The 26,257-nt window shown below is 49.6% G+C and overlaps 1 protein-coding gene across 11 annotated transcripts in view; it reads left to right on the forward strand.

The window, feature by feature from the left end:
• The window catches only part of NAV2 (neuron navigator 2), a 717,995-nt gene extending 691,949 nt beyond the window's left edge, over positions 1-26,046 (forward strand). For 10 of the 11 annotated variants that reach the window (XM_074336128.1, XM_074336129.1, XM_074336124.1 and 7 more), the window contains 11 exons: positions 110-272; positions 1,005-1,105; positions 3,245-3,340; positions 5,136-5,304; positions 8,334-8,569; positions 10,749-10,903; positions 11,126-11,197; positions 12,860-13,056; positions 14,005-14,123; positions 19,487-19,690; positions 22,485-26,046. In XM_074336128.1, coding sequence (XP_074192229.1) covers positions 110-272; positions 1,005-1,105; positions 3,245-3,340; positions 5,136-5,304; positions 8,334-8,569; positions 10,749-10,903; positions 11,126-11,197; positions 12,860-13,056; positions 14,005-14,123; positions 19,487-19,690; positions 22,485-22,610 — 1,638 coding nt within the window. In that variant the 3' untranslated portion in view covers positions 22,611-26,046. Of the gene's footprint in view, positions 1-109; positions 273-1,004; positions 1,106-3,244; positions 3,341-5,135; positions 5,305-8,333; positions 8,570-10,748; positions 10,904-11,125; positions 11,198-12,859; positions 13,057-14,004; positions 14,124-19,486; positions 19,691-22,484 lie in introns of those variants that run through there. The other variant, XR_012497554.1, reaches the window with a different exon arrangement.
• Positions 26,047-26,257: the final 211 nt, after the last annotated feature.

Raw genomic sequence — 26,257 nt, forward strand, 5'->3', positions numbered from 1 at the left:
CTGAACTACCCACTTGACCCCTGCAAGCGACTTTCACATCCCTCCTCCAGAAAAGGCTTGCTTGCATTCTGTCCACATGGTAAATGAGCTTCTCTCTTCCTCTTCGCAGAGTGAGATAGAAAAGCTGAAGGCTGAGAACGACCGGCTGAAGTCGGAGTCTCAAGGCAGTGGCTGCAGCCGGGCGCCCTCCCAGCTGTCCCTCTCTGCCTCCCCGAGGCAGTCCATGGGCCTCTCGCAGCACAGTCTAAACCTCACTGAGTCCACCAGTCTGGGTGAGTGGTGTCACTGGGCTAGGGGCAGGACAGGGCCTGCAGCTGGTACTCCCGTCTCTAACCCAGAGCCCCAAGAGAAGCAAATCAACAGATCTAATGGAGAGGCAACAGGCGTGCGTGCACTTGGGGTGTGTGTGTGTCTGGGTGTGCGTCTGCTACCAACATGAGCCCAGCCGTAAGACTGCTGTCATGCTTCGCTCCAGCACACCAAGTTCTCCAAGTCATGAGCTTGGATCCCCTCGCCCACCATGCTGAGTTCTGTTTGATCCATTTTAAGAGGCTGACCTGCAAGCTGAATGCTGCATAGAAACCCCATGGCAGCAGGTCCCACTTGGGGCAATGGCTTGGTCTGTGATCTTCCTGCCTTGAGGCTGGATTCCAGGCTGGTGCAGTAATTAGCGAACATGATCTAGGTTTTCTTTATAAGCACACTGAGGCTGACGCTTTGGTTTCTTATCCATGATGCTGCTGTTGCTATTGTTTTGGTTTAGTCTCCCTCGCACTTCCATTTGGCAAAGTACATCGTCAGCCTGCTGGTTCCTTGGTTGATCCACCATTGGTTTCTGTGGTTGCATCCTCCATTCTGCCCTTCCCCTTCCCCTACCTCCCCCACTTCCCTCACACCCCGACACCTGGTTTTTCCTGCTGCTGTGCCAACAAGCAGCAGGGGTGTCAGGAAGCCAGCTTTGCTGTCCCCATGTGCCTAAGGCTGTTGATGTTTTCCATTCGCAGACATGTTGCTGGATGACACTGGTGAATGCTCGGCTCGGAAGGAAGGAGGCAGGCATGTTAAGATAGTTGTCAGCTTTCAGGAGGAAATGAAGTGGAAGGAGGTTAGTTGGATCCCTTTCCCTGCTCTGCCTGTCCCTTCCCCAGGTAGAACTACCTAGCTTAGTGATTTCATCGTCAGACCATATCACCTCAGTGCGTAAGGTGATTTGGAAATACTACTAACACTTTCCTTAACTAACCATAATCCCCAGCAAACAGCCCTTCCCTCTCTCGTGTTTGAAAAGTCGAAGAGTACTAAAAATGGTCCCGCATTGCACTTCCACGCAACTAACTAAACACTAAAATCAGTCAGCAGTGGTTTTGCTGAGTTTAATGTATCTGCAAAGCACTTCAAAGGCAGATCACATTTAGCAGAAAGACGCTGACCAAGAGCACAAGTTCTACCCAGTTGTCAGCGGCTGCCGATGGAGTAGACACTGGGAGCCGGCGGTGGCCACGTCCCAGGAGCACACAGCTGGCTGTAGTGAAGCCGGTGGGACGCCCCGACTCACCAAGGCTGGGGAGCCTGAGTTTGCTGAGTAGTTCCTGTTCTCTTCCAGAGCCTAAGGAGGCCATACCCCCAGCAGGGACTGTTTGGGGTAGGAGTGGGGATTGACAAAGTTGATTTTTAGTCATTGATTAAATCGAAATGATGCTGTGAATGACCATCTGTCAAGTAAGTGGGAAAAGGCTTCATGAGTCATTATGTCAAGTCCCCTTCCATTTTCTGTTATGTCCTAGCATTCTATCCAGCATGCTAGTGTAGTCTCAGAGCGGGGACTTGCAGGTCCCACCACAACAGTGTCTGCAGCCAGGCTTGTCTTCGCCTGGGTTTCCACTCTGTGGCTGGCTCTCTAGTCTCACTGAAGGGAACAGGCCACGAATTTTAGAGCTGCCAGGGGTTTTAACATTACTTTAGGCTAGAAAAATCCAATGAAGAGCTCCACTAGTTGACTGTGATGGACTACCAAGGGGGACATTCATTGTTGTAATAAATGCAGTTGTTCCTTGTGAATGCATTTTATTCCAACGATCATCAACACGGATAGATTTTACATTTTACAAAAGTTTATGAGTCCCTTTTAAAAAGTGCATCATTTCTGGATCATCGCAGAAGCCAGATGAAGTTGGTTGACCAGATGTTATTATCTCCATGTTACAACTGAGAAACCTAAGACCCACTTACTTAAGGTTACAAGGGAAGTGGTGGGGCCAGATCACCTCACTGCAAGACTAGCGCTCTTTTCTCTGCTGATTTTGCTTAATTGCTAGATACAAAACTCCCCGCTCCCACCACTCTCCTAATTCTATGTCCTTATGAGCGTGTCAGATTTAAAAAAAAAAAGAATGAAATGTTCTCCTAGGTTTTCTTTAATTCATGTAATTAGTTAGTCCCGACTATGCAGAGGCTTGTGGGTAGAGATGCAAAAAATGGGGGAAAAATTTTTTTGTGAACTTCCCAGAGTGGCACTAGTTTTCTGAATTAAGCTTGTTTTAATTTTTAATTGGAACACAAGCAATAAACATTATTAAAAAGCAAAAAAGAAAGAAAATACAAACATATCCGACTCGGAAGGAGTTTAAGATCTAGCAAGGACACAGAAATACCTAAAAATAAATAAGTACAGAATATATCATTATATAAGTTTGTACAGAACCATTGAAGCAGTGTGAACTCTGAACCTGGTGTGTTAATCATTGAAGGCTTCCTGGAAGAGGTGAGTTTGTAAGCACGGTTTTGAAAGGGAGAAATGACAGACAGGAGAAGAGAGAGCATTCCAGGCAAGGGATGTGATCTGTGCACTGTGTGAGATATGCATTTAGTGGAAGGTTCTAGATTCCAGAGAGGAAATCCTCTCTTCCTAGCCCACAGATTACTGTTTTAGCAATGGAGCATGAAAAATTTAAGACTCTTGCATTCAATCTAAGTTACATCTGGTATTAAAACAAATGGGAGATTTATCGGGGTGATCACTTCGTAAGTTATATAAATGTCTAATCACTATGTTATAATCCTGAAACTAATAAATGTCAACTGCAATTAAAAAACAAAAAAATTATTTAAAAAAAAAAAAAGGCAAATAGGACATTTATTCCCCTTTCAAACCATTGGTGGAGTTCTAAGACAATCTGAGTCCTTGATAAACTACGTCAGAAAAGATCCACTTGTTTTTCACCTGCATACATTTCCTTACCCTTAGGATTCCAGACCACACCTCTTTCTTATTGGCTGCATTGGAGTTAGTGGCAAGACGAAGTGGGATGTGCTCGATGGGGTGGTTAGACGGCTGTTCAAAGTAAGTGTTTCAAGGAGACGGCTGTGGCCATCTACCTGACTTGGGAGCCTGGGCTTAGGGAGGGAAGGGGAAGGGCGGTTTGTGTCCTACACTGGGCCATTTCTCAGGCCTGGCCTCTCTCTGACATCCTTATGTTGCTAGGATAGAAACGGGATGGTAAGTAAAGACCGCTGATCGGCCAACGTGTTCCTGGCTGCCCTTGGCAGTGGTTGGTCAGCCAGTGAATCATTTCTCCAAACTTGAGCAATTATTTGAGTCTCTCACGGTGAACAGCTAATGTCGAGTTCTCCCTTCACCTTAGAATTATGTCTTGTTGCATCTTTGGAGGATGTGCTCTGGGGCTTAGTCAACAGATGTCCATTCTTTATTTCGGAGGGACTTGATCCAACTGGCCCAGCATCTTTGCTGACACTTCAGTCTGTGATTTGTGCGACAAGTGACATTGACATCTGGTTATTGGCTAGTGTCAAGGACATTGGCGTAGTTATTTTTGTATTCATTCTAACCACATCGTTGGAGGGGGTGTTTGCCACAGGAGAAATAACTAATGAGTACCAGGATGAACCTGGAAGCACAAGGTGGTCTGAAAGAAGCTTTTGGTATACTTTTTGGTATTGTCTTGAGTTTAGTCAACAGCCATAAGTATTCATTAATCGTATCCCCTAAGCAGTACTAATACCCACTTTTTTTGTGCCAGAGACCCTAGTAAGCTCTTTCCTTACATTACCTCAATTTATTTCCAGGCCTGTAAGGAAGGTTCTATTATTTTGCCAAGTAAAGGTGAGGGAAAGTGAAGCTGGGGTTGGGTCACTTGCCCAAGGTCATGAATCTAAAACTAGGCTATTAGTCTAGTTGAGTTAGTCTGACTTTAAAACCTGACTTACCTAGTACACTCCAGTCCCTTTCTGGCATCTAGACTCAGGTAGCTTCCCACAGAGAAAGTTCTGTTCTCTGACAAAAGATCCGTCATCATCTTCACAGGCCACATAGAGTGGCCTATGCAGAAAAATGCATAGTTTAGGGCAGAGCAGTCCTGCTGCCTGGGCCAGTGCCTTCTCTCTCCATGGACAGTCAGGATATCCTTGGATTAGAAAGACACCAGTGTGGACCGAGAAGTGCCTGTGGGGGTGTCACAAGTGAGGAAATGAGACCATTAAAGGTAGAGGCCCATTATTGGGATTCCACTTCAGCCGTCATCGGGCCACCTCATAGCCCATGGACCTTCGTTCCAAGTTCAGTGATGTAAAACCTTTTGGTCACTCACCTAAGAGGGAACATTTTCCAAATTAAGCACACTTTCCGGTTTAAAGATCAAGAGCTGCTTTTTTGTAGCAGCCCTGGGTCTTGGCCCCATTTGTCATCAGTGTGGTCTTTGCTCTGAGCCAAAAGACGGAGCTGATAGTGAGATTTCTTGTCAGAATTACGTTTTCATGAATTTTCTAACACCATTCACAGGCCTTGATGTCTTCAAGACTTCAGCTGAACTTAGGAAAAGCAGCCAAATTTTTCTGTGCTTGGCTGACCCAGACTAAACGTTCACAATTGTGCTTGAGTTCAGCCCCCTCCCCCCTCCACACCCTAACCAAATAAATCTGTATTTTAAGAGGCCTGTGATAGTAGAATATCATCCCCATAGAAAGTCAGCTCTTTCCACCCTCATTCCACAGCTTGATTTCAACTCAGGCATCAACTGAGAAAGAAGAGACGATGATTGTAAATCACCCAATGGAAACATGAGTCATGGTCAGACTTTTAGCCACATCTTCGATGGGGTCTTTATTTTTATTTTTTCCAGGAATACATCATTCACGTGGACCCAGTGAGTCAGCTAGGGCTGAATTCAGATAGTGTTCTCGGCTACAGCATTGGAGAAGTCAAACGCAGCAACACGTCGGGGACCCCCGAGCTTCTGCCCTGCGGCTACCTGGTGGGAGAAAACACCACCATCTCCGTGACCGTCAAAGGTAACGCTGCGATGGCAGAGGTCGGCGCTTTCAGGAATTGCAGTTTTGATGTTGTGACTTGGCATAGGACACGGTAGCTGCAGTTTTGTTTGTGCAGATGGATGTGGGTTGTTGTTTTTTTCCTTCGACCACAGCAAGTCAAACCGTCCTTAGTTTTTGCAACCACCATCAGAAACAAATAATTTCAGTTTATCGTTGAAATTATATAACAATAGGTCCCATTATCCTCATGACTCTGAGATGATGGAATCTTAATAACCCTGTTAAAATGAGGCCCCACCAGTGCCAATGAATTACTCTTGCCAGCAAGCCTTGGACGTGGTCCCATTTTACGGATGGGGAAACCACGATTTGCTGTAGGCTAGAGTCATCGCTCTGAGCACCCTGATGGAACTGCTAAAGCTCTTGCCCACGCATGATGCTGCCGGAGCTTCCGATGGCCTCATCACCCGAAGATGTTAAGCCCCGGGCCAAAGTGTGTTCCCTGGAACGCTAGGCTCACAAAGTATTTTGTGGGGGTGGGGGAAGTTCGTGGCCAAATAAGTCTGGGATCCTGCATCGTTCTCCCCGTTTGGGTTTGTGGGGCAGGGGAAAAGGCGTGTACGGCTGCTTTAACGGCTCTGTCCTTTAATATCCCAACTCCCACTGTTCAGAAGGCTGTTTCATCCAGTCTAACACAAACGTATTTGACCGCAAAACCCCTTTTTCCTTTATTTTATGAACCATCTAAAGCGTGGACTAATAAACGCCATACTACGCACAACCTTTGGGTTGTCCCGTTTCTTACTTCCCCGGAAGGCACTGATCTGAACTGTAGTGTAATAGTGCGATTGTGGGGTTGTTTGGTGCAAGTTATTTCCCGATTGGTAGGTTTTCCAAAAGGACCACAGCATTCCTTTATCAGCAGGAATCGAGATCTCACTCTGCTTGTGATGAGGGGTGAGGAACTGCCTAAACCTCACATGGAGCCTTATCTGGTTGGCAAGTTAAATTCCCCAATTGTGACCTCGGTTGCAAGTGACAGACACCTACTCAAAACGCCTTTAGCGAGAAAGGAAACGTATAGGCTCGTGTGCCTGGAAAATCCAGGAATATGCTTCAAACACAGCTGGATCCAGTTGTGTTGGTAGTGCCATCAGGTCCAAAGCCTACCTCAGCTTTGCTCAGTGTTGAGCGCTCTACACATGAAACGGCCCTGGTCCCCTCATTCCTCTTTCTAGCTTAGGAACCTAAAAGAAAGAGAATGTCTTTCTGGGAAACTGTGACAGAGAATCCTTAGGGGTGATTCTGGCCCACCGTGAGCCAAACGCCCATCAGTGAATCAATCACTGTGACCAGGGAGACTCACAGGTGTGACTAGCCTGTCATTAGCCCACCCCTTTGGTGGACGAAGGGGCTGAGTCAACCCCACTTGAACCATCAGAAAGAAAAATTCCGGGACGAGGGGAAGGAGAATGGGGTAGCGGCTCCAAGAACCTTTTAAGGAAAGCCTCATACGTCATGAGCTTACGTTGCATTTCATCCACGCTGATGAGTGTGCGTTGTCACTTACAAGTGAGCATTGCAAGCACTGAGGGGTAAAAGAGTGACCCATTGCTGAGACCAGACCAAACCTCTGTAGAAACAGTGACAAGATTATCTGCCTCTGGTGGAACTGCCATCCCACCACAGAGCTGGTCTGTTGCTGCTGTCAGCATATCACATTGATTTAGCATCTCTAGCGATAAGCTCAGGTTTCTTGTTAGGTGGTACCTGACTCTTCTGTTTTCCCCGAAGTGCTTGAAACTTACACCTTCAAGGCACTCAAAACCATTCAAGGGTGTGAGTTGAAAGAGGTTCGTGAGCTGCAGATGGTTCTGTTCAGTGGTATGGAGGGGGTGGGGTGACGTGGCATGCTCTGAAGTGAGTTTGTCTGCAAAGTCGTCACTCCCTGGGGTTTTATGGCAAAAGGCCCAAACAGCAACATATAGGTAGAGAGAGGTGTTGGTGTTTTTTCCTCCGTTGTTGTTATTTAGACTAGAGATCCTGGGCTCCATACTTTGCATTGAGGTTTGAGCCAGCGTGGGCTATACTGAGCTCAGGACTAGGAAAGACTTAGGCCTGTGCCTAGAAGGTGAGTCATTTGGGCACCTTCATGGTTATTCTGGAACAGTCACTGCATCTAGGGGCTATTCTTAGTTGGGGGAGAATTAGAAACAAGCATATAAATGCATTACTGGGGTCTGTTTGCGATAAATAATTATGTGGAAGGAAGATGCAATTATAAAACAATAAATGCTCTTCCGTTTATCTTTTATGTACACAGACTGGCTTTCTTGAGGTGAGTTTTTAACAGAATTACTTTAGGTTCTGGACAAGTAACCTTGGATGGATGTTCTCTTGGGAGGAATACCAAGAACCCAGCTCTTTTAAGGCCAATAGCTTTGATTAATGGAGTTGTCCCGGGTAGGAAAGGGGACAGATGAGTTTCCTCTTGATGTTGCTGAGGCTCACAGGTCTCAGCGGTCGGTGGCATTTCAGCCCAGGTCTGCCAGTAGTCACATCCCCAAGTCACATGGTCCTCCCTTGCATTTGCTCATTTTAAAGAGAAAAGTGCTACCTCTGAGTGTGGGCAGCAGTGGCGGCTGGCATGCAGGACAGAGCATGGTGAGGACAGACCCCTAGGGTGCTGGCAGATACGGGAGACTCGGGTTTGATCTGGGCAGACACCATCAGTGTGGCAGATCCAGACAGGGAAGCAGAGCCCAGAGTCTTAGGACTTCTGTAGAGGACAGACTAGGACGAGGGGTCTGGATGTGGAAGGTTAGTGGAGCCTGGGAAAGTCCTCTGATTTGTGACAGACTACACAGTGCTGATGAGCAGGGAGTGGCAGTTTGCTCTTCGTCTCCCGTGTACCTGGGTGGGCAGGATCCCAGATGACTGGACCTTCCAGGAGAAGGGATGGCTTCATGTAGTGGCACTTCCAGGTGGGCAAGCACAGAGCTCCCCTTTCTACTGGACTTTGAACATTTCCTGTCTGTCACATGCAGGGCTCGCAGAAAACAGCCTGGACTCGCTGGTGTTCGAGTCGCTTATCCCCAAGCCCATCCTGCAGCGCTATGTCTCCCTGCTGGTAGAACACCGGCGGATCATTCTCTCCGGCCCCAGCGGCACTGGCAAAACCTACCTGGCCAACCGGCTGTCAGAGTACCTGGTGCTTCGGGAGGGACGGGAGCTGACAGACGGGGTCATCGCCACCTTCAACGTGGACCACAAGTCCAGCAAGGTGAGGGGTTCCTCCAGAGGCGGCTGCTCAGCCAGGGGCCACGTTTCCTCTAAGAAAGGTGGGTGCCATCCCACCCTAAGGGGAAAACAGCATTCCCTGTACACTCTCCTTTGGCGGTTATAAAAGCCCGTGAAGGAGGTCCCAGTGGGGCTAGCAAAAGGGGAGGCTTTGACCCCAAACTTCCCAGCCAGAAATTCCATCTGTAAGCTGTGCTTACGTTTCTTACTACCCGACTGTGAGCTGGAGTCCTATCACTCCAGATGCATCCACTTCAATTTACCAAGAATTCATCATGTGCCTAGAGTTGCTATTGTTTTTTCAACATGAAACCCCCCTTTTGTGGAACAACAATAACGATAATAACAACAGCTCACATTTACAGACTGCTTGTCCCCATGACAGCAAACAGACCACCTGTGCTATCCCCATTTCACAGAGGAGGAAACTGAGGCTGCAGGCAGGTGACCATGTGTCGAAGACCACTCAGATGGTACTGAGCCATGGACTGGAGCTCAGGTTGAAGACTTGGACTCTGGAGCCAGCAAATAGGCTCAATCCTGCTTCACAGGGAGAGATGGAACTTTTTGGACGATCTGACCTAGTCCCAGCCGAGGGTTGTGCAGGGTTTTCTCACACCTGTTCATTATTCATCCAGTGGAGTTAATGGATAATTAGCTTTGCCCAGCCCTCTGCAAAGGGGCCTGAGGTCCCAGGTGAATTGGAAATGACTTTTCCGCCTTAGGAATCACCTGGCATCCCTGTTTCGGTAGGTTGTGTGGGTTAGGTGCTTGCACCAGTCACAAGTTCCTCAGATGATTATGGGGCAGGACCTGAGAGAAGTGGTCCAGTCCCTCTGTCAGGAGCCTCTGGGTCAGTATGCTGAAGGACATCCTGTCCCAGACCAGGGAGAGAAGGACCCCAGCAGGTGGCGAGGGCTCCAGCCCAGGCGAGACTTCAGCCCCTGCTCACTTTCCCTTTGGCTGGGCACTTCGCGCAGAGCACAGCTCCCCAACTGGACCCTGAAAGCCGGAGTAAGGGAGGGAGTCCCAGGAGCCCTGTCCTTGTAAGATGCTGAGGCCAGGAACCCACGATAGAGAGGGGCTAAAAGAAGGAAAAATTACGAGTAACTTAGAAAGTTAAGTTTTTCTGTCGCTAGCAAGCTGCATTTGCACTTACAAGGGGGGCCGTGTGTGTGTGTGCGTGCACGTGTGTGCAGGAGGTGGATACTAGCGTGCGGGACAGTCTGGTGTGATGAACGCACACACTAGACAGCCCCCAAGTCCCAATCCAGACCTGATGCTGCCACTGTACAGTCTCAAGCCAGTCACCTAAGTTGGATGTGCCTCAGCGTCCCCGTCTGTAAAGGGAGCTAATCAGCGTGCCCCGGGTTGTTGTGGGGCTATAGAAGTTCATCTGTGTAAGGCTTAGAATCGTGCCAGGCTCTAGGGCATGCCAACTATCATGATGCTTTATCAAGCAGTCGTTCTGGGTTCTCTGGCCGGTCCTCAACTCACCATGTCAGCCCTTACCCAGCCGTGCTAGGCTTCATCCAGCCCCAGCTCCAGCCAACCCCCCAGGCATTCTTCACAGTTAAATCCAAAGCTTACCCTTTTACCTAAACGTTCCAAGGCCCCCTGTATGTGTAGACCAATCTCCTTTGCAGTGTTGGCTGTGTGTCTGCCACAGCACCAATCAGAAGTACTTGTGGAGCGGAGGTTCCCTGCTATGTTGATTCATTAAGGGCTTCTGTAGAAACAGCTCTCAGGCAGGTGCTTAGACAGGGCGAGAATAGCTTTTCCAGAGATGGATTAGGCACCTGCCCTCAGGACCTTCCTGGAAGGTTGGCACAATAAGGACTATCAAGAAAAATGACAACGCTTGTAGAGAAGCGGTAAAGCAGGGATATAGAACCAGGCCTGGGCACCCTCCACAGTGCTATGCTCTTGCCCTGGGCTGAAGGTTTTCTGTTACCTAGTAAATTCCCAAAGGCAGGACACAGGCTTTCCTCTCCCCCTGTCCACCCTGCATCCCTTGAGCTGCAAACCAAGCCCCTGTAGCAGGCCGGTGCACGGCGTGTGAAAGGCCTTGCCGCCTACATGGCCTGGGCGAAGTGAAGGCTGGGAGCGTATACGTGGTCGTCGGGTACATTCACCCACTTGTTCTTCCCCGGTGTTTGCAGGAATTGCGCCAGTACCTGTCCAACCTTGCTGACCAGTGCACCAGTGAGAACAACGCTGTGGACTTGCCCCTCGTCATCATCCTGGACAACCTGCATCATGTCAGCTCTCTGGGCGAGATCTTCAATGGGCTGCTCAACTGCAAGGACCATAAATGGTAAAGGCCGGCTCCAGACCTCATGGTCCTCAGGAGGAGGGCCACCAGGTGACAGGCGCTGCACAGGGAGCTATGTACACACGTGGCCGGGCTCAGCGTGGGGGGTGGAGGAGGCCGCCAGCCATCAGCCTAGACGCACAGACACCGCCGGCCTCTGTGAGTGCCCCGTTTTCAGGCGTAGCTTTGACTCACCAGGCTGTCTTTTCCTTCACTCCCCCATAGCCCTTACATAATTGGCACAATGAACCAGGCTACCTCTTCTACTCCCAACCTGCAGCTTCATCACAACTTCAGGTAAGGTGTCACTTTGTGAGTGCCTGTGACATGCCAGGTTTTTCCCGGCTGAGCTCATTTAATTCTCACAACAGCCGCTAGTCGTTACATTTCTCATTCTCGGCTGACAAATGGGGAGACTGAGGCTGGAAGAATTAAGTGAGTCGTGTGAGGGCACACAGCCGATCAGTGGCAGAGCTGAGACTTTTGAACCCAGGTCTCTTTGCCTCTGATTCCCGGGGTAGCAGAGTCAGGGAGGCAGCTCTGGGCAGGGGCTGCGCATGCTCGCCTCCCCTACACGTCCCCCGGGGCACGTCTCTCTGGCCCACGTGGACATGAGCAATGAAAGCTGTCTGAATGTGGGTCTGTGGGCCTCTGAGTTTCAACTGCTGTGGGTCCTTCTGCCCCAGCACATACTGGGGCTCCCCGCTGCTGAGGGGTGGGAAGGACCGGTCCCCTCAGTTGTGTCCGGGTATGTTGTCGCTTGCCTTGCCATTCATACACTCCCTTTGCCTCTCCTGACTCCCAGCTGATTCCCCTCCTCCCCCTCTCCTGCTGGGCCCTTCGATGAGGGTGGGAAGCCCTTTCCTGGGGTGGGACCCTGGCTCATTTTCACTGGCCACTCTGCAAGCATCTCTGAGGGCGATCTATTGAAACTGGCCTGAATCGTCATTATCAGAGAAATGTCCGCTCGTCCAGGCCACTAGGACCATGGCTCCTCTGCATCCCGCTGTCCCCGTCCTGTCCACGCTTTCTCCTAAACATTCCTCACGTCCTCCTTTCCCCTCCCCACACCCTCGTCACGGCCACATCGTCTCGCAGGGCACTCCTGAGGTCATTTCTAACCAGCGTTCCTGCACGCGGCTTGGCCCCCATCCTCTGTGCCAATGGTGGCCGGAGTGAGCAGCCTAGAATTCAGATCTGACCATAAACCCTCCTGCTTCTAGTTCTTCAGTGGCTCCCCATTGCCTCCAGAATGGAATCCAGACTCCTTATGTTGGCAGGTCAAGTCTAAAGTCTGGTTATACTGAACCTCTGGCAGTTTCCCCAAACTCCCTACGCTATTTCTCAAGCCTCTGCAAATGCTACAGGGAGTTCTCCACCTCCTTCCCAGCCCCCCTGTTCTTGCCTTTCCTTATGGGGCTGCCCCATCCGTTCTTCCAGTCTCAGCCCAGATATCCCCTACTCTAGTTAGCCCTCCCTGATTCCCCGGGCTTCATCAGGCCTCACTCCTCTGTTTGCTTCTCTGCCTCTTCCACAGGACAGTCAGCTCCTGGGGAACAGGTACACATGTGACTTAAGCATTGTTACCGCTCCATAGCCCAGCACAGGGCCTGATACAAGCACAGTCAGTTCAGTGGTTAAAGCTCAGACCTTGGAGCCGGATTGTTTTGGTTCTAATCTTAGCTCTTCTATTAACTAGCTATTTGATCTCGGACAAGTTACATAACCTGTCTGTGCCTCAGGGGCTCTATCTGTAAAATGGGGTTGGTGATAATATCTGCATCACGGTGTTGCCAGGAGGAGTTGTGAGTTAATATACTTGGCAGTTTGATGCATCGTGAATCCTATTTTAGTATTAATTAGCATATACTCCTTCCATTTCTAATGTCTTTGAATCTTGAGGTTAGATCATTTTTATCACTGTCCTCATCATTGAAAAGCATTCCTGACTTCCCCCAGGTGGGTGCTTTGTGCCAACCACACGGAGCCCGTGAAAGGTTTCCTTGGCCGGTTCTTGAGGCGGAAACTCATGGAAACGGAGATCAGTGGGCGGGTGCGGAATGTGGAGCTGGTAAAAATCATCGACTGGATTCCCAAGGTCTGGCATCACCTCAACCGCTTCCTGGAGGCTCACAGCTCCTCGGACGTCACCATAGGTAGGTGGGAGGCTAGGCGAGAGCAGGCAGGTCGGCTGGCTCGCGAGAGCTCCTGGAACTCTGGCCTCCTCAGAGAGTGTCCTGGGACCCTGGCCGGAACAACACTTTGCAGGCACAAGTCAGCTTGACACTGTACTGTCCGTGCCGACAGAGACAGAGGCAAAGGGACAATAGCCCAAGACAGACCCCAGACAGCCAGTCATCCACTGCTGTGTCTCCTCCCCTCTCGCCCTGCCCAGGGTACTGGGCTGATTGGCAGTGAGAGCTTGTCTAGCCGGGGCTGATGCAGACACTGCCAGCTCAGTGAAGAGCCCCACCCCAAGTGGAAAACCACCCTGTGGAATTAGCTTTGCCTGAAAATAAAATAAAATAAAATGTTATCGACATTCCTGAAGCGTCAGGATTTAGAACCGGAGTGGGGGGGGGATCGTTGGTCATCCACTATCCTGATATAATCATTTTAGTTTGAGCTTATTGTTTCTGCGCTTGTCCATACACAGACGTTTCATAGCTGCTATGACAGTGTACATACAGTGTGTGCTTTTCTTTTTCACTTCACATTGTCTCACGAGCATTCTGTGTTGCTACTCCTGTTTTATAATTATTTTTAAAGGCTGACAAGCAAATGTGGGTGTACCATCATTCACTTAACCATTTCTGTTCTCTTGGACATTTAGTGTGTTTGCATTTTCAAAGGTCAGGATTAATAACACCACAGTGAACATCTTTCCCATAAAGCCTTTCCTCTCTTTTGGCTAATTTCCTGGGCAAGAGAGGTCCCAGGGTGGGGTTACGGAGCCCAAGTGTGCTGCTCTGTGCCCACCAGCTGGTAGGTGGTATTTCTGCTGTGGCTCAGGAAATCCAGGGTCCCTCCTATGGGGGATGCTTGGCCCGTGGCTTCTCCTGACACCCCCAATCAGCTCTGACTGATATTCACTGTGGTCGCAGGTCCCCGCCTCTTCCTGTCGTGCCCCATCGACGTGGATGGCTCCAGAGTGTGGTTCACCGACTTGTGGAATTATTCAATCATCCCCTATCTCCTGGAAGCCGTCAGAGAAGGACTCCAGGTGAGAAGCACACTGGCCGCTGGCCGCCTCCAAATGAGGGGTATTCTAGTAACCGGATGACTCGTCTTTATCTCTTCCTTCAGAAATCTGACGGACGTGAGGTCACAGCCCCTCCCCTGTGACGCCCCTAGCTCAGTATAGGGACAGACTTGGCTGTCAATCCTGGCTCTGCCACCTCTTAGCTGTGTGACCACAGGCAAGTCATTTAGCTCCTCTGTCCATAGTGCGTTCGTCGATAGAAAAGGAGACTAGTACTGTGCCACGAAGAATCGTTGCCAGGATTAAAGGAAACCATGATTGTAATGTGCTCAGCGCAGTGAGTGCAAAGAGATGGAAGCAGACGTGTGTGTAGCACTTGACAGTGTACAAAACACTCTTCTATTTGGTTCACGCCTTGCATCAGTCCTGGAACTTAGAGACTTGTTTGTCTCCACTTTTCAAAAGAGAAAAACTGAGTCTCAGAAGAGAGTCAGTGACTTGCCCAAAGTCATAAAAGGAAACCTTCAAGACTCAGGCCTCTGGCTAGAATTCCAGGTTCTCAGCCTCGGCCTTGTGGCACTCACTGCCTGCCGTCGGGAACCCTCATGTGTGACCCTGGGTCTCGTGGGGCTGCCTGTCCCTGCTGCCCCAGGACAGGAGGGAACGCACAGATGCGTCACTTCTCACTCAGCCCAGGGTTTACCATCAGGAGCTCAGCAGTAAAGTGGAACTTGGGACAGTTTTACTGTTGCGCACGAGGCAGCCTGAGAAGTTCTACGCTCTCCACTCCCTCCCTGAGCACTGAGCAGGCCTCGCCCGCAGCTGAATAATCGGGGCACCAGTTTAGCAGCCGGGTTCCCCAGGGCTTCTTCGTTCTTCAGTCCTGGGCAGTGGGAGACACAAGCACTGCTGTAGGCCAGGGTCGGGGGGCACAGAGGCGTACACACCACATGCACGTGTGCGACAATACTCATCAGTGGCTTCGGTCAGTGTTTGTCATTTCCATACATTTGGCTGAGCGGGCAAATGTGCGGCTGTTTTGTAGCTACCACGTGTAACAGCCATGACAGGCCTCGGAGGTCAGGAACTTGCACAGGGCGAGAAACCAGAGACGCACCACCATCTCACTAGCTTAGACAAGGCAGGAAGAGGCATCGCGTCTTTGTGTAGTGAGGTCATTTGAAGGACAGTCTTTCAAGAGTGTGGGAGTAACCAGGGGAGGCAACCAGAGTTAGCATTTTAACAGATGGCTCAAAAATGAGCCACTCGGCCCCAAACCTGTGACTTCATCATCCGATGAGCCCAGGAGCCCCTGAATATGCTGGTTCATGAGGAAACCTGGTGTGTTCTTCATGCCTCTGGTTTTGAAGGGAAGTTTGCTGACATTTCCTGAGGGCCTGCTACTTGCCAGGCGCTGTGCCCAGGGGCCTGAGCATCGTGATCTCACGTAGCTGTAAAGCTCAGTGAGCACCTCATAGATGCGATGAAGGCTCACAGAGCTCTGACCTGACCCAGGTTCACTCAGTGGGGTATGATGAGCCAGCGTTGGAGCCCAGGTCCAGCTGATTCCTTGGTTACTTCTGTGACTTTCAGGCTGTCCTGAGGGACCCCCAGAACTAAACCCAGAAGCTCAGTGGCTCAGGGAAACCAACTGTTGTGTTTCACGTAGTGGAGTTCCAGATCAGATTTCGTTTGACCAAAGGATTCCTCTATTTTTAAAAAGTGTACAATTGCTTACTTGCCTTTTCTCGCCACCTTGCGTCCATGCTCACCGCGAGCCGAGCACCACGCAGGCTCATTTCCTCCTCACCTCACCTGACCCTGCGAGGTGAGGGGAGTGGCCATGAGGGCAGCGCACTGTGGTTCAGGGAAGGTAAGCCCCTGGCGAAGGTCATAAGATAAGAAGCGGGCGAGTCCCCAGCGTGGGCAGTGACAGGGCTGCCTGTGGTGAAAGGGCTAACACGGAGACCCTGCTGAGATCAGGCCTCAGCACTAGCTTCCAGACAGCGCCTCCAGCAGGCACATCCTGCCTTCCTTTCCTGGAGGATTGTGCCGTCGCCTCCTAGCGGATACCAGATACGTTTGCAAGCTCTGTGTGTGTGTGTGTGTGTTGTGTGTAGCTGCTTGGAGTTTCTTCCTTAACGTGTGCCGTGATTCTTGCGTGTATGATATCCACGTGCACCAGATACGTTTGCAAGCTCTGTGTGTGTGTGTGTGTGTGTGTGTGTGTGGAGCTGCTTGGAGTTTCTTCCTTAACGTGTGCCATGATTCTTGCGTGTGTGATAGCCACATGCACCAGATACATTTGAAAGCTCTGTGTGTGTGTGTGTGTGTGTGTGTGTGTGTGTGTGTGTGTGTGTGTGGCTGCTTGGATTTTCTTCCTTGACGTGTGCCGTGATTCTTCCGTGTGTGATATCCACGTGCATGCACCAGAGTCAGAGAGTCAGCGGCTCACAGTGGCCCCGCTTTGAGTCTCTAGTGTCTTGGCTCCCTGTTCCTGATCCAGTGAGGATGCCAGGCTTCTGCCTGCTTTGGGGAACGTGGATGTCCTTTTTGTCTGTCTGTCTATCCACTGTCTCTGCTGTTTCTTAGAGCTGCCACAGGGCTCTGCACTGGGGCCAAGGAGCTTTCTGATATTTCCTTTACTTGCCATGATACTTACCAGCCATTCGTCACCTGGGCGTGAACAGCTCCAGGGGCAAGCAGGGAGGCTTGTAAAAATATTTCCTGTTCCCGCAGACGATGTCAGCATGTGCCCGATGCACATCTGCCTGATGGCTTAGTCCCCAGCCCTCTTCCCCTTTGGCGTTGGCAGCGTGTCTAGTCCACAGAGCAACTCGAAAGACCTTCCTCCCCCTAGCGGAGTGGGAAGCGTGGGGGCTCCTTATCAGATTACCCAGCCTGCTCTGAGACCCTGGGGAAATCTCCTTTCTCAAGGCCTTAGGTTCCCCATCTGTAATCTGAAAAGTTTGGGCTAGAAGAGTGTTTCCTCAGGCCAGCTTCTGTGGAGCCCCAAGATTCCTCAAACTTCTCAGTGGTGGGGTCAGGGGGAAAAGAGCAAATACTTGAAAACCACTGGGCTAGATTCTTTCTAAGGACTTGATGAGCTCCGAATTCCAGCCCCTGTTATTCTGCAGCCCTGAGCATCACTTCCTCCAGGCTGGAGGATGGAGACAGAAGCAGTAGCTGTCAGAGAGGAGGCGTGGGTTCAGCCTCAGCCGTGTGAAATCGGGCTTGAGAAAGGCAGCCCAATTCCGTGGGGAAAGCCCTTGGAGGGAGAAGCTTCTGAAAGCTGCAGGAATGTTCCTCCTCTGGAACAGGCTTCCTCGGTTCCAAATATCCCCAAATGTTTGTGTTCCTTTCCTCCCTGACACACACGCGTGCACACACACCACACACGCGTGCACACACAGGCATGCACACACACGCGTGCACACACACCGCTCCACCTTCACATAATCCTTTTCTGTTCTGACGATCAATTGCCTTCAGAAAGCCAGACGGAATTCTCAGGCCTGAGACTCACCGCCGCCCCGGGTTAAGGAAGATTTAGCAACAGATAGGGCCAGAGCCCCAGACGGGAGGGGTGCTGGTGTCTGAGAAAACGATGAGGTCATAGGTTGTATGTGTCTTGAGTGGAGGAGGAGGCAGCCATCAGTGCAGAGAGATGGATGGGCCCACCTGCAGTGGGCAGGGTGGGCAGCTTCCCTGACAGAAATTGTACGCAGAGGTCAGAGGTGGCTTAGGCAGCCAGGAGACAGCCACAGGGCATAGCGAGCCCAGCTCAGATTGCCATCCTCATCTGGAGTCAGTCAGGGAGCACAGAGAGGGGCAAGGCCCAGACAAGGAAACGAGTCCTAGGTTCCAATTCAGCCCTGCTCTGTAACCTTTCACAACTGGCTCTTCTCGTTAGGCCCCAATTTCTCCATCTGGTACATGAGGGGGCAGGCCTACGTGACCCCATTTCCTCCCAGCTGAGGCAGCCTGTGACTTGGAAAGACATGGCTTGGTCAGAGCTCAGCGCTCTGTTGCTCTGTCAGAACTTGCCCTCTGTTTCCTCTCAACTGTAGGATTCCCGGGAGGGCAGAGGGGGCAGGCAGACAGGCTGTGGTCCAGGTGTGATTCTACTCTAGAGCCCTACTGCAGCCATTGTGGTCCAGGAGTCTCGGATCTTTGTATCCCATGGTCCCTGTAGAGGGGGTACCTTCCAGAGCCATGGAAAGCACTGCTCTGGGGTGTGGGGGGCACGTCTTGCCCTGGCTGTGAGCACATCCTACCACATCTTCTCAGACTCTGGTGGTGCATGGAGTTGGACAGACTTGAATTCCAGTTCTGCCTCCTCCCCTCCCTGAGTCTACCTCCTCATCTGGGAAACTCGGGTAATAATGCTTCCTCTTGGAATCGCATGGTGGTTCAACAAGATGGTGATGGTGGAAAAGAAGAAAGATATAGACTACACCTAGCTATGTGACACACAGAGAGCCTCGCCTTGGGAAGTGGTTCTTGTTCTTTTAAGAATGAATGAATATATATTTCTTAAAACTGCTAGTAAAAGTCACTAAAATCATTTTATCAGTAAGGCTTAAGAAAAGCTTGGAGGCATGGTACTGATCTTATAAAATTAAATGATAATATAGTTTTCTGTTTTAAGAGCAAAATAGTTATAGGCAATTTTGAGAAATACATGAGGTTGGAAAAGCACTACCCATGTGTAACCTGTTAGCAGTTTGCTGTTCTGAAAGTGACCAGTGCTTTTATAGAGGGGCTCTGAGAGTCAGATCCACGTCAAGAAATGGAGTTTTATCAAAACAGGGCCGTTGGTAACGTCTGCCTGTAGTGTTGACACCCTCACCCAGTCCATACTTGGAGCTGTTCTTTGGGTGGGTGCGCACAGTAGGACACTGGTACTGGAGCTGGCTCATGTGAGCGGAGAGCCGGCACCTCTTTCCAGCTCCACATTCAGTGACCTCATGCTGGCAGTTTAAAATTGGCCCGGGTGAGCCTATTTATACCATGAAAATTGGCTTCAAATCAGGTGGTGATTTGTTTGTTTTTCCCCAGAGACTACTTTTCAAGTTGGATCAGCAAGGCTCAGAATTCAGGGTAGCACCGTGAGTCAGTGGCAGAGCTGAAATAAATGGGAACCCAGGTCAGCCTGACTCTGAAGCCGGTGTCCTGACCCCTGGTTCATGCTGCCTTCACTCAACACGTCCAGCTATCTGTACCTTGGACGGCTTCCTTAGGATAGCATTCTGGATGTGGCTCTACACACCAGGGGAGGCATCATGCTGAGTTTTGGGGGCGGTTTCAGAAAGCTACAAAATCAGGGCTGCAGAAGAGGTCTCAGGCCCCTTCCTGACTATTCCTTCTTTGCCTCTTTTCAGCTCTATGGAAGACGGGCCCCCTGGGAGGATCCTGCCAAGTGGGTGATGGACACCTATCCTTGGGCAGCCAGCCCACAGCAGCACGAGTGGCCTCCCCTGCTGCAGCTCCGGCCTGAGGATGTCGGCTTCGACAGCTACTCCATCCCTCGGGAGGGCTCAACGAGCAAGCAGATGCCCCCTAGCGACGCTGAAGGAGACCCGCTGGTGAGTTCTCTGCTCCCAGAACAGCTCAGCATTCACTGAGCACTTACTGAATACGGGGCATGAAACACGATGTGCTGGAAACACAGAGGAGACCGAGCCCTGGCCTTGCTTTGGGACGCTCTACCCATCCCAAGATTAGGGACACTTGCCAGTATTTTCTTCCATAGTTTTAGTTTTTCACTCAGGCCTTTAACCCCTGTGCAGTTGTTTCTGGTATAAGGCAAAAGGTAAGAATTTGATGTTTCTCCTTACATGTCCCTACACCACTCTTTGCCCTCTGGTTTGAGTGCCACCTTTGTCCTGCACGGTCCTGCTCCAGTGATCTGAGCAGACACAGAGCTTGCCGAGGGGCAGAGGCCTAAGCCACATGATTGGGGCGCAGGCAGGGAGGGGTCTGAGGGCAGGAGGGGTTCACGGAGAGCAAGAGGGGTGCTGATAGGGGTCCCATGGCCAGTGAGGTGAGGTAAGTCTTTAATTGCCTGAACTGCTTCTTTACAATTGCTAAAGCGACAAAGGCCCTTTAAGGAAAACCCGGGCCAGTGACGGTAACACTACGATGACAGCCTCGTAAGTCCTTACCTACCATCATCTATAGACTCTGCGACTTGAAGTGAAGCCACTGTATATGAAACCAGTTTTACCGTAGACTGATTGATACAAACAAGAGTTACAGTCCTAAGCTCCTCATCAACATTATGACAAAACAATGGTATTCTAGGACTCGCTGTACTACTCTCTCTGCCAATATAAGACGCATACATAGTCATACTGCAAAATTAGACCTAACAAAGCAAAAGCCCTATAAAATGCAGTGAAAGCAAATACACTAGAACCTCCCATGGTTAAATACTATTATCAAGCCTTACATTGAGCCCTGAGCTCCCTTGGCAGCTAACGCAAAAGGAAAAACACAGCAGGGAGTGTTACTTGCATTACCTAATGAAAGAAAGTGTTCATAGGGGATGCGGCAGGATTAGAAGACAACTGATTTGCTGTTCTCTCCCTAGTGACTAACTGATTTGTTAGATTAAAAAAATAACAATAGATGATTTCTTAAAACTGCCAGTAAAAGTCACTAAAATCTGCTGTCCCAACTGGCAGAATAGAGCTGTGGTCCTGTTGAGACTTTTTAAACAGGAGCTATGTTTTAAATGGATTGCTTGTATTACTATGCATAACCTAATTTGCAGTGGTTATGAGAATGGTTTTACAGAGGAAAGGCTCCAACTTTAAAAAGCCATTTCTAATGTTACCCATTGCTAAAAGCTACAGTCATGGAGATATTTGTTGTGGGTGCAAGCTCATGAGGTCTTAACTTACATTAAAAATAGAACTTCGGATAGCTAGAGGAAAGAATGGCTGGCTCACCCCCAGACACTCGTTTCTTACCCAGGAATATCTGTATCGCTGACGGAACACAGAAGGCATTTTGGTAAGACCTGGGGTTCTCGGAATAGTTACATAGACTTCTCCTTCCAACCTCAGGCCCCCAAAAGTGAGCTGTGCCGGTCCAGCCACTCCTATTCACCGAGTTAGGTATTTGGTTTTTCTCGCAAGTCCATGCTCTCTGCCCAGGCCACAGGTCTCTGTTTTAACAGCTTTCTTGTTTACCAGTCTCTCTCCTCATGGGACTGAGACCTCCGAGAGAACAGGACCCACTTGTTTGCTTTCAGACCACATACTGTGGATACATCAGGAATGTTTGATGAGTGAATTAATAATCCCAGTGGCAAAGGGTTGTTCACTGCACTTCAGCTCCACCCTTCCCCAGTTATGGCTGTGCAGGTGGCCACCAGCTCATGGTGCTTCTGTGGCCGTCCCCACGCGGGAGACTGCTAAGTGTCCTGAGGGGCAGCTGGCCAGTGGGCATTGGCTTTAGCTCAGAAAGAACCTATCTTCTTCACTTACTTGCTAGATAAAACAGAAAATACATGCACACAATTTATAGTTATAAATAAAATAAAAGTACTTTTCTTTAAGTCAGGTGATGATGATGATGGTGGTGGTGGTGATAGCAGATCACATTTATTGAACACTTACCCTGTGCCAGGCCCTCCTCTCAGGGTTTAATACACATTTCGTCATTATGTTCCCTACGTCAGCCCTAGGGGAGAGGTGCTGCTGTTCTCTCCATTCTATGGAGGAGGCACCGGGGGCTTGGATACTTGAGGTAATTTGTCTAAAGATTCCTGACTGGGAATCCAGGCCTCTGGCCCTGTGGCTCTGCTTGTTCCTTGTCCGTCGCCTCTGAAGGCCGTGGCAGGAGCCGGTGCTTAGGTGGCTCCAGGCTGCCCTCTAGAGTACAGATGAGCTTGCTGCTCACCCAAGGGGGGGGCCCTGTGCTTCCGAAGTCAGCCGTGCTGATGACCGCGTTCCGGGGCCAGGGACACTTGACTGGCGTCTTTACCCAGGCTTAAGTGAGGTGTGCCCCCTCCCAAATAAAAATAAACATCACCTTTATAGGAGACTGTCTATTGTGTTTTCAGTGCTCTGCATATATTAACTCACTCCACACCATGATGTTAGAGGGCGGGTACAGTTATTACTCCCATTTGACCGGTGAAGAAACTAAAGCACAAAAGATCAAGTTATTTATCCAAGGTCACGCAGCTTAGTAAGTGGTGGGGCCAGGATTGGAGCCCTGGAAGCCTGGCCCAGAGCCCCTGTTCTTGTCCCCTGCCTCTGCGGTGGGTCGCAGTCCCAAGGTGAGTCCGGAGGAGGCGGTGTGAGCAGGGATGAGGCCTGGGCGGGCAGTGGACTGGCCTGCGAGCTCACGCCCCTGCTCTTCCCCCAGATGAACATGCTCATGAGGCTGCAGGAGGCAGCCAACTACTCCAGCCCCCAGAGCTACGACAGCGACTCCAACAGCAACAGCCATCATGATGACATCCTGGACTCGTCCCTGGAGTCTACGCTGTGATCAGGGCCCGGCCATGGAGCCTGCCCCGCCCCTGTTCCTTACCCCACTCCACCGACATCCTCTGCACCATCCTGAAGATGCCCTCCTGAGCCAGCCCCGGCCGCAGCGTGACCCCCCCGTCCTCCAGCCTTGACCTGGGTGCAGGCAGCCTGGGCCAGCCGCCTTGGCACCGCTTCCTTCCACAGGGAGAACTGCACTATCTTCAGTTTTATTTTAATTATTGTTTTGCCTTGTTGCTGTGACCTCTCTAAGACACTAAAGATACTTCTCGGGAAAGGATTATCACCGTTGAAAACAAAAAGGGTTTAAATAAAAAAATTAAAAAAAAAAAAAACCCTACACTTGAAGCTCTGAAACCAAACAGCATCCTGCCATGAGCTGCCCAGAGACAGAAGAGACTGGCGCAAAGTTGGAAACATATAGACAGCGCAGCTCCCCCTCAGCACAGACCCTCTAGCACCTCCATATCGACAGCTCCCCACCCTCCCAGCCAGCCCACCACCGAGAACTGGTGCTAACTAGGGTATATGCTTTGGTCACACAACAACCGACAGAGTTACGACACAGGGAAACCTTCGGGAAAAAACAACTCGTGCTTTGTGTTCTGTTTTGTTTTTTTATATGGTGCTCTCCTTATCCGAGAGGTATTCTGCCTGTTCCAATTCCGCCCACACCTTTCACATATGTCAGCCTCCGATGAATCCATGAGCGTGAGTGAAGGAGTGAGAATGCCCAAGCAGATGAGCTATAACACAGAACAGCATGTGTCTGTTTCCTTCTTATATATAAACGAATCAGGTTTTGGGGTTTTTTTTTTTCCTGCAAACACTGTGTACAGTGAGAATTGGTCTACTTTGGAGAACCGATTACCCTTTTGAAAATGAGGTTGAGTTCCTCCCTTTCTGACTCTTTGATTTTGAAGATTTTTCTTCTTGCCCTCTTGGTCAGAATCAATCCTTTGGTGAAAGTAAGAACTGCAGGAGTTGAGTTTTGGTTTGGTCCTGCCCTGTTTTGGTTTTCAGTTGTCCATCCTCACAGTTCTATACCCTCGCCTCCTGCTGGGGTGGGGCTGGGAGCGTCCAGTACAATGGACCGGGACCCCCCCGCCCCCCGCAGCGCGTGGGTGAGCCGGGACCTTGCCTTGCCTTCTCGTCCTCAAGGCTTTAGATCGCACGTTGACACCTCAAGCGTGCCGGCCCCAACCTCAGGTGGGGTGGTGAGGTCACCTCACGAAAGACTTGCACTTTCCTCAGAACCAACAAGTGGGGGGCAGCCACTCCCTTCCAGAAGCCCGAGCCCCGGCCTCTGTCCAGACAAGCCTTGCCTGACCTCTTCGGTGCTGACCTTCCCAAAGCAATGCCTTACTGGTTTTGTACTAACCGTGTTCATTTCTGAGTGTCATGCCTGCCTGGGGTCTGTTTTGGTTTTTTTGTTCCCCCATCAGAGCAAACAGGGCTAAAAAGTCATCTACTCATTAGGGGAACTCAAGTTGCTGTGACTTTTTTCTCACCCAAAAGACTCATTTGTGTGGATGTGGGACCATGGGAAAAAGAAAAAGGGAAAAAAACACACATCCATTTTTAGGTTCTTAGCCATCTCCAGCTAACACCCTGACTGGACAATGGTATGTCTTGTGCAGGAAAAGGCAAAACTTCCTAAAAGTCTACATGACACCGCTGATCCATGCCACGCTACTGTGTCTTTAACATACTGGTATTTTCTTTACAGAGTGTAGTAAACCTTTGAGTTGTTCGTTTCTGTTTTATAAAGAGAATCTCGATTCAACCCCAGTGGGGGGTCTCTGTTAATGATCAGGGTTTTTATTCCATCTTTACATTTTTTATTGCTGAAGGTCCATCTCTATATTTTGTCTTAGTACCACAAGAGCTTGACCTGAAACTGCTCACATTACAGAAAGAAAATGGATGATACCATTTTCTTCCTCCTTGAAAGGAAACAGGGAAATTGTCCCACTAACTGGTAAATGGAAAACTTCTCAACACTGTCCCGCTTTAGTCTCAATAAACTCAAGACTCCATTCTGCTAAGCCTTCATTAATCATCTGGATGTGTGTGTGTCTGGTTCTGTTTTGGTTTTTCGGAAGAATTTTAAACCATATATTTAGCCTGTGACCACAGGCCAAACCCTGAGCCTTCTGGTGGGCCTGAAGAGTGGTCCTCAGTTTCTCTCCCAGTGATGAGCTTACACTCATACTGTGAATTTGGGAGGAGGTAAAATGGACTTCTCCTCGTGGGCAGTTTTCCCAGTCACCTTGTGAGTAGACACCTGCCAATATTGTTTGAAACGCTCCGTCTTCCTTTCTCTCCTTTTCTTTTCTTTCTTTTTTCTTTTCTTTTCTCTCTCGCTCTCTCTCTTTCTATCTCTCTGTCTCTCTCTCTGTCTCTGTCTCTCTCTCTCCCCCTCCCCCTCTCTCCCCTCCCTACATCCCCCTCCCTCCCTCCCACAACACACCCTCCCCTCTCCTCCTCTCTCCTCCCCTCTTGCACAGACTTCCCTCCCACTGGGTCCAGGCTCAGAACCGAAACCCCTGTCCCTGGGTTGCCCAGCCAGTGAATGGGGAGCTTAAGGAGTTGTAGCCCTTGTATGATTTACAACTCAGTGACCTTCCTAAAATTTCGGGAAGCAGGGTTGTCTGATATGCACATTTCTTCTCTTGGTTGTATTTTACTTTAGTGTCACTCACATTTGTACTCATTTAGGGCTCTGTCTGAAATGCTTCCATTTTGCCTTTTTTTACAGTTAGGCTAATTTTGAAATGTATGAAATTCTATGCAACATTTATGTTGAGTTACCAATGGAAGCCAAAAGTTTCTCAAACTGCCAAGAATTATACAGGCCATAAATGAGATGGGAATACCTTTTAATTTAAGGTTTGGGGTGGGGTGGGGTGGGGCAAGGAATGAGATTTGCCTAGACCTTTGTTGTATCTTGGGGACACTTTTTATTTTGTCGTTGATGCTCTAAACTTCAAAATTCTGTGTATTCAGATTTGATCATGGCGAATCTACTTCAAATGGAAAAAGTAATCCAACTCTGTGGATATTAAATGGAAGGTTTGCTGTTTTGATCTAGTTTCCAGTGGAGCAGTTTATGAACTATGTTCTATAAGATGTACATTTTTCCATTGTAACATAGAAATTGTAAATAACTGATTAAAGTGCTGCATTTTGATGAATTTTTTCTAGCCATTTTTAAAGAGAAAACTAGGAATTGAGTATTTTGTGTACGGTTTGTTTCCATCCTCCTGCCCCTTCCTCCTTCCCTCCCTCTCTCCCTATTTAATTTTCATTTGTCATGAGGTTTTGGGATTTGTCAGTGATCTGCTGGAGATCATGCCCCACGTCATAGAGAAGAAAGCTGATTGTACCAGTCTTAAATTATTCATGATTCAATAAAATTGATGCTTATTTATTCAGATTGGTGGTTTGGCGTTTATGTACTAGAGCAAATCCACTCGTTGAAGTTCGATTTCACGCCCAGAGGAAGTCATTCTCATTTGGAAGCAGCAAACACAGAGCCCAAAACATATGCAGACCCATCTTTGCTACTATGTCGTCCACATCCTACCTCGTCTTAGTTTCTCATCTCAGTCACGGCTACTCCTGTGGACCTTGGGGAAATGCAGA

The sequence above is a fragment of the Rhinolophus sinicus genome, linkage group LG06, assembly GCF_036562045.2.
Source record: "Rhinolophus sinicus isolate RSC01 linkage group LG06, ASM3656204v1, whole genome shotgun sequence".
Classification (NCBI taxonomy): Eukaryota; Metazoa; Chordata; class Mammalia; order Chiroptera; family Rhinolophidae; genus Rhinolophus; species Rhinolophus sinicus.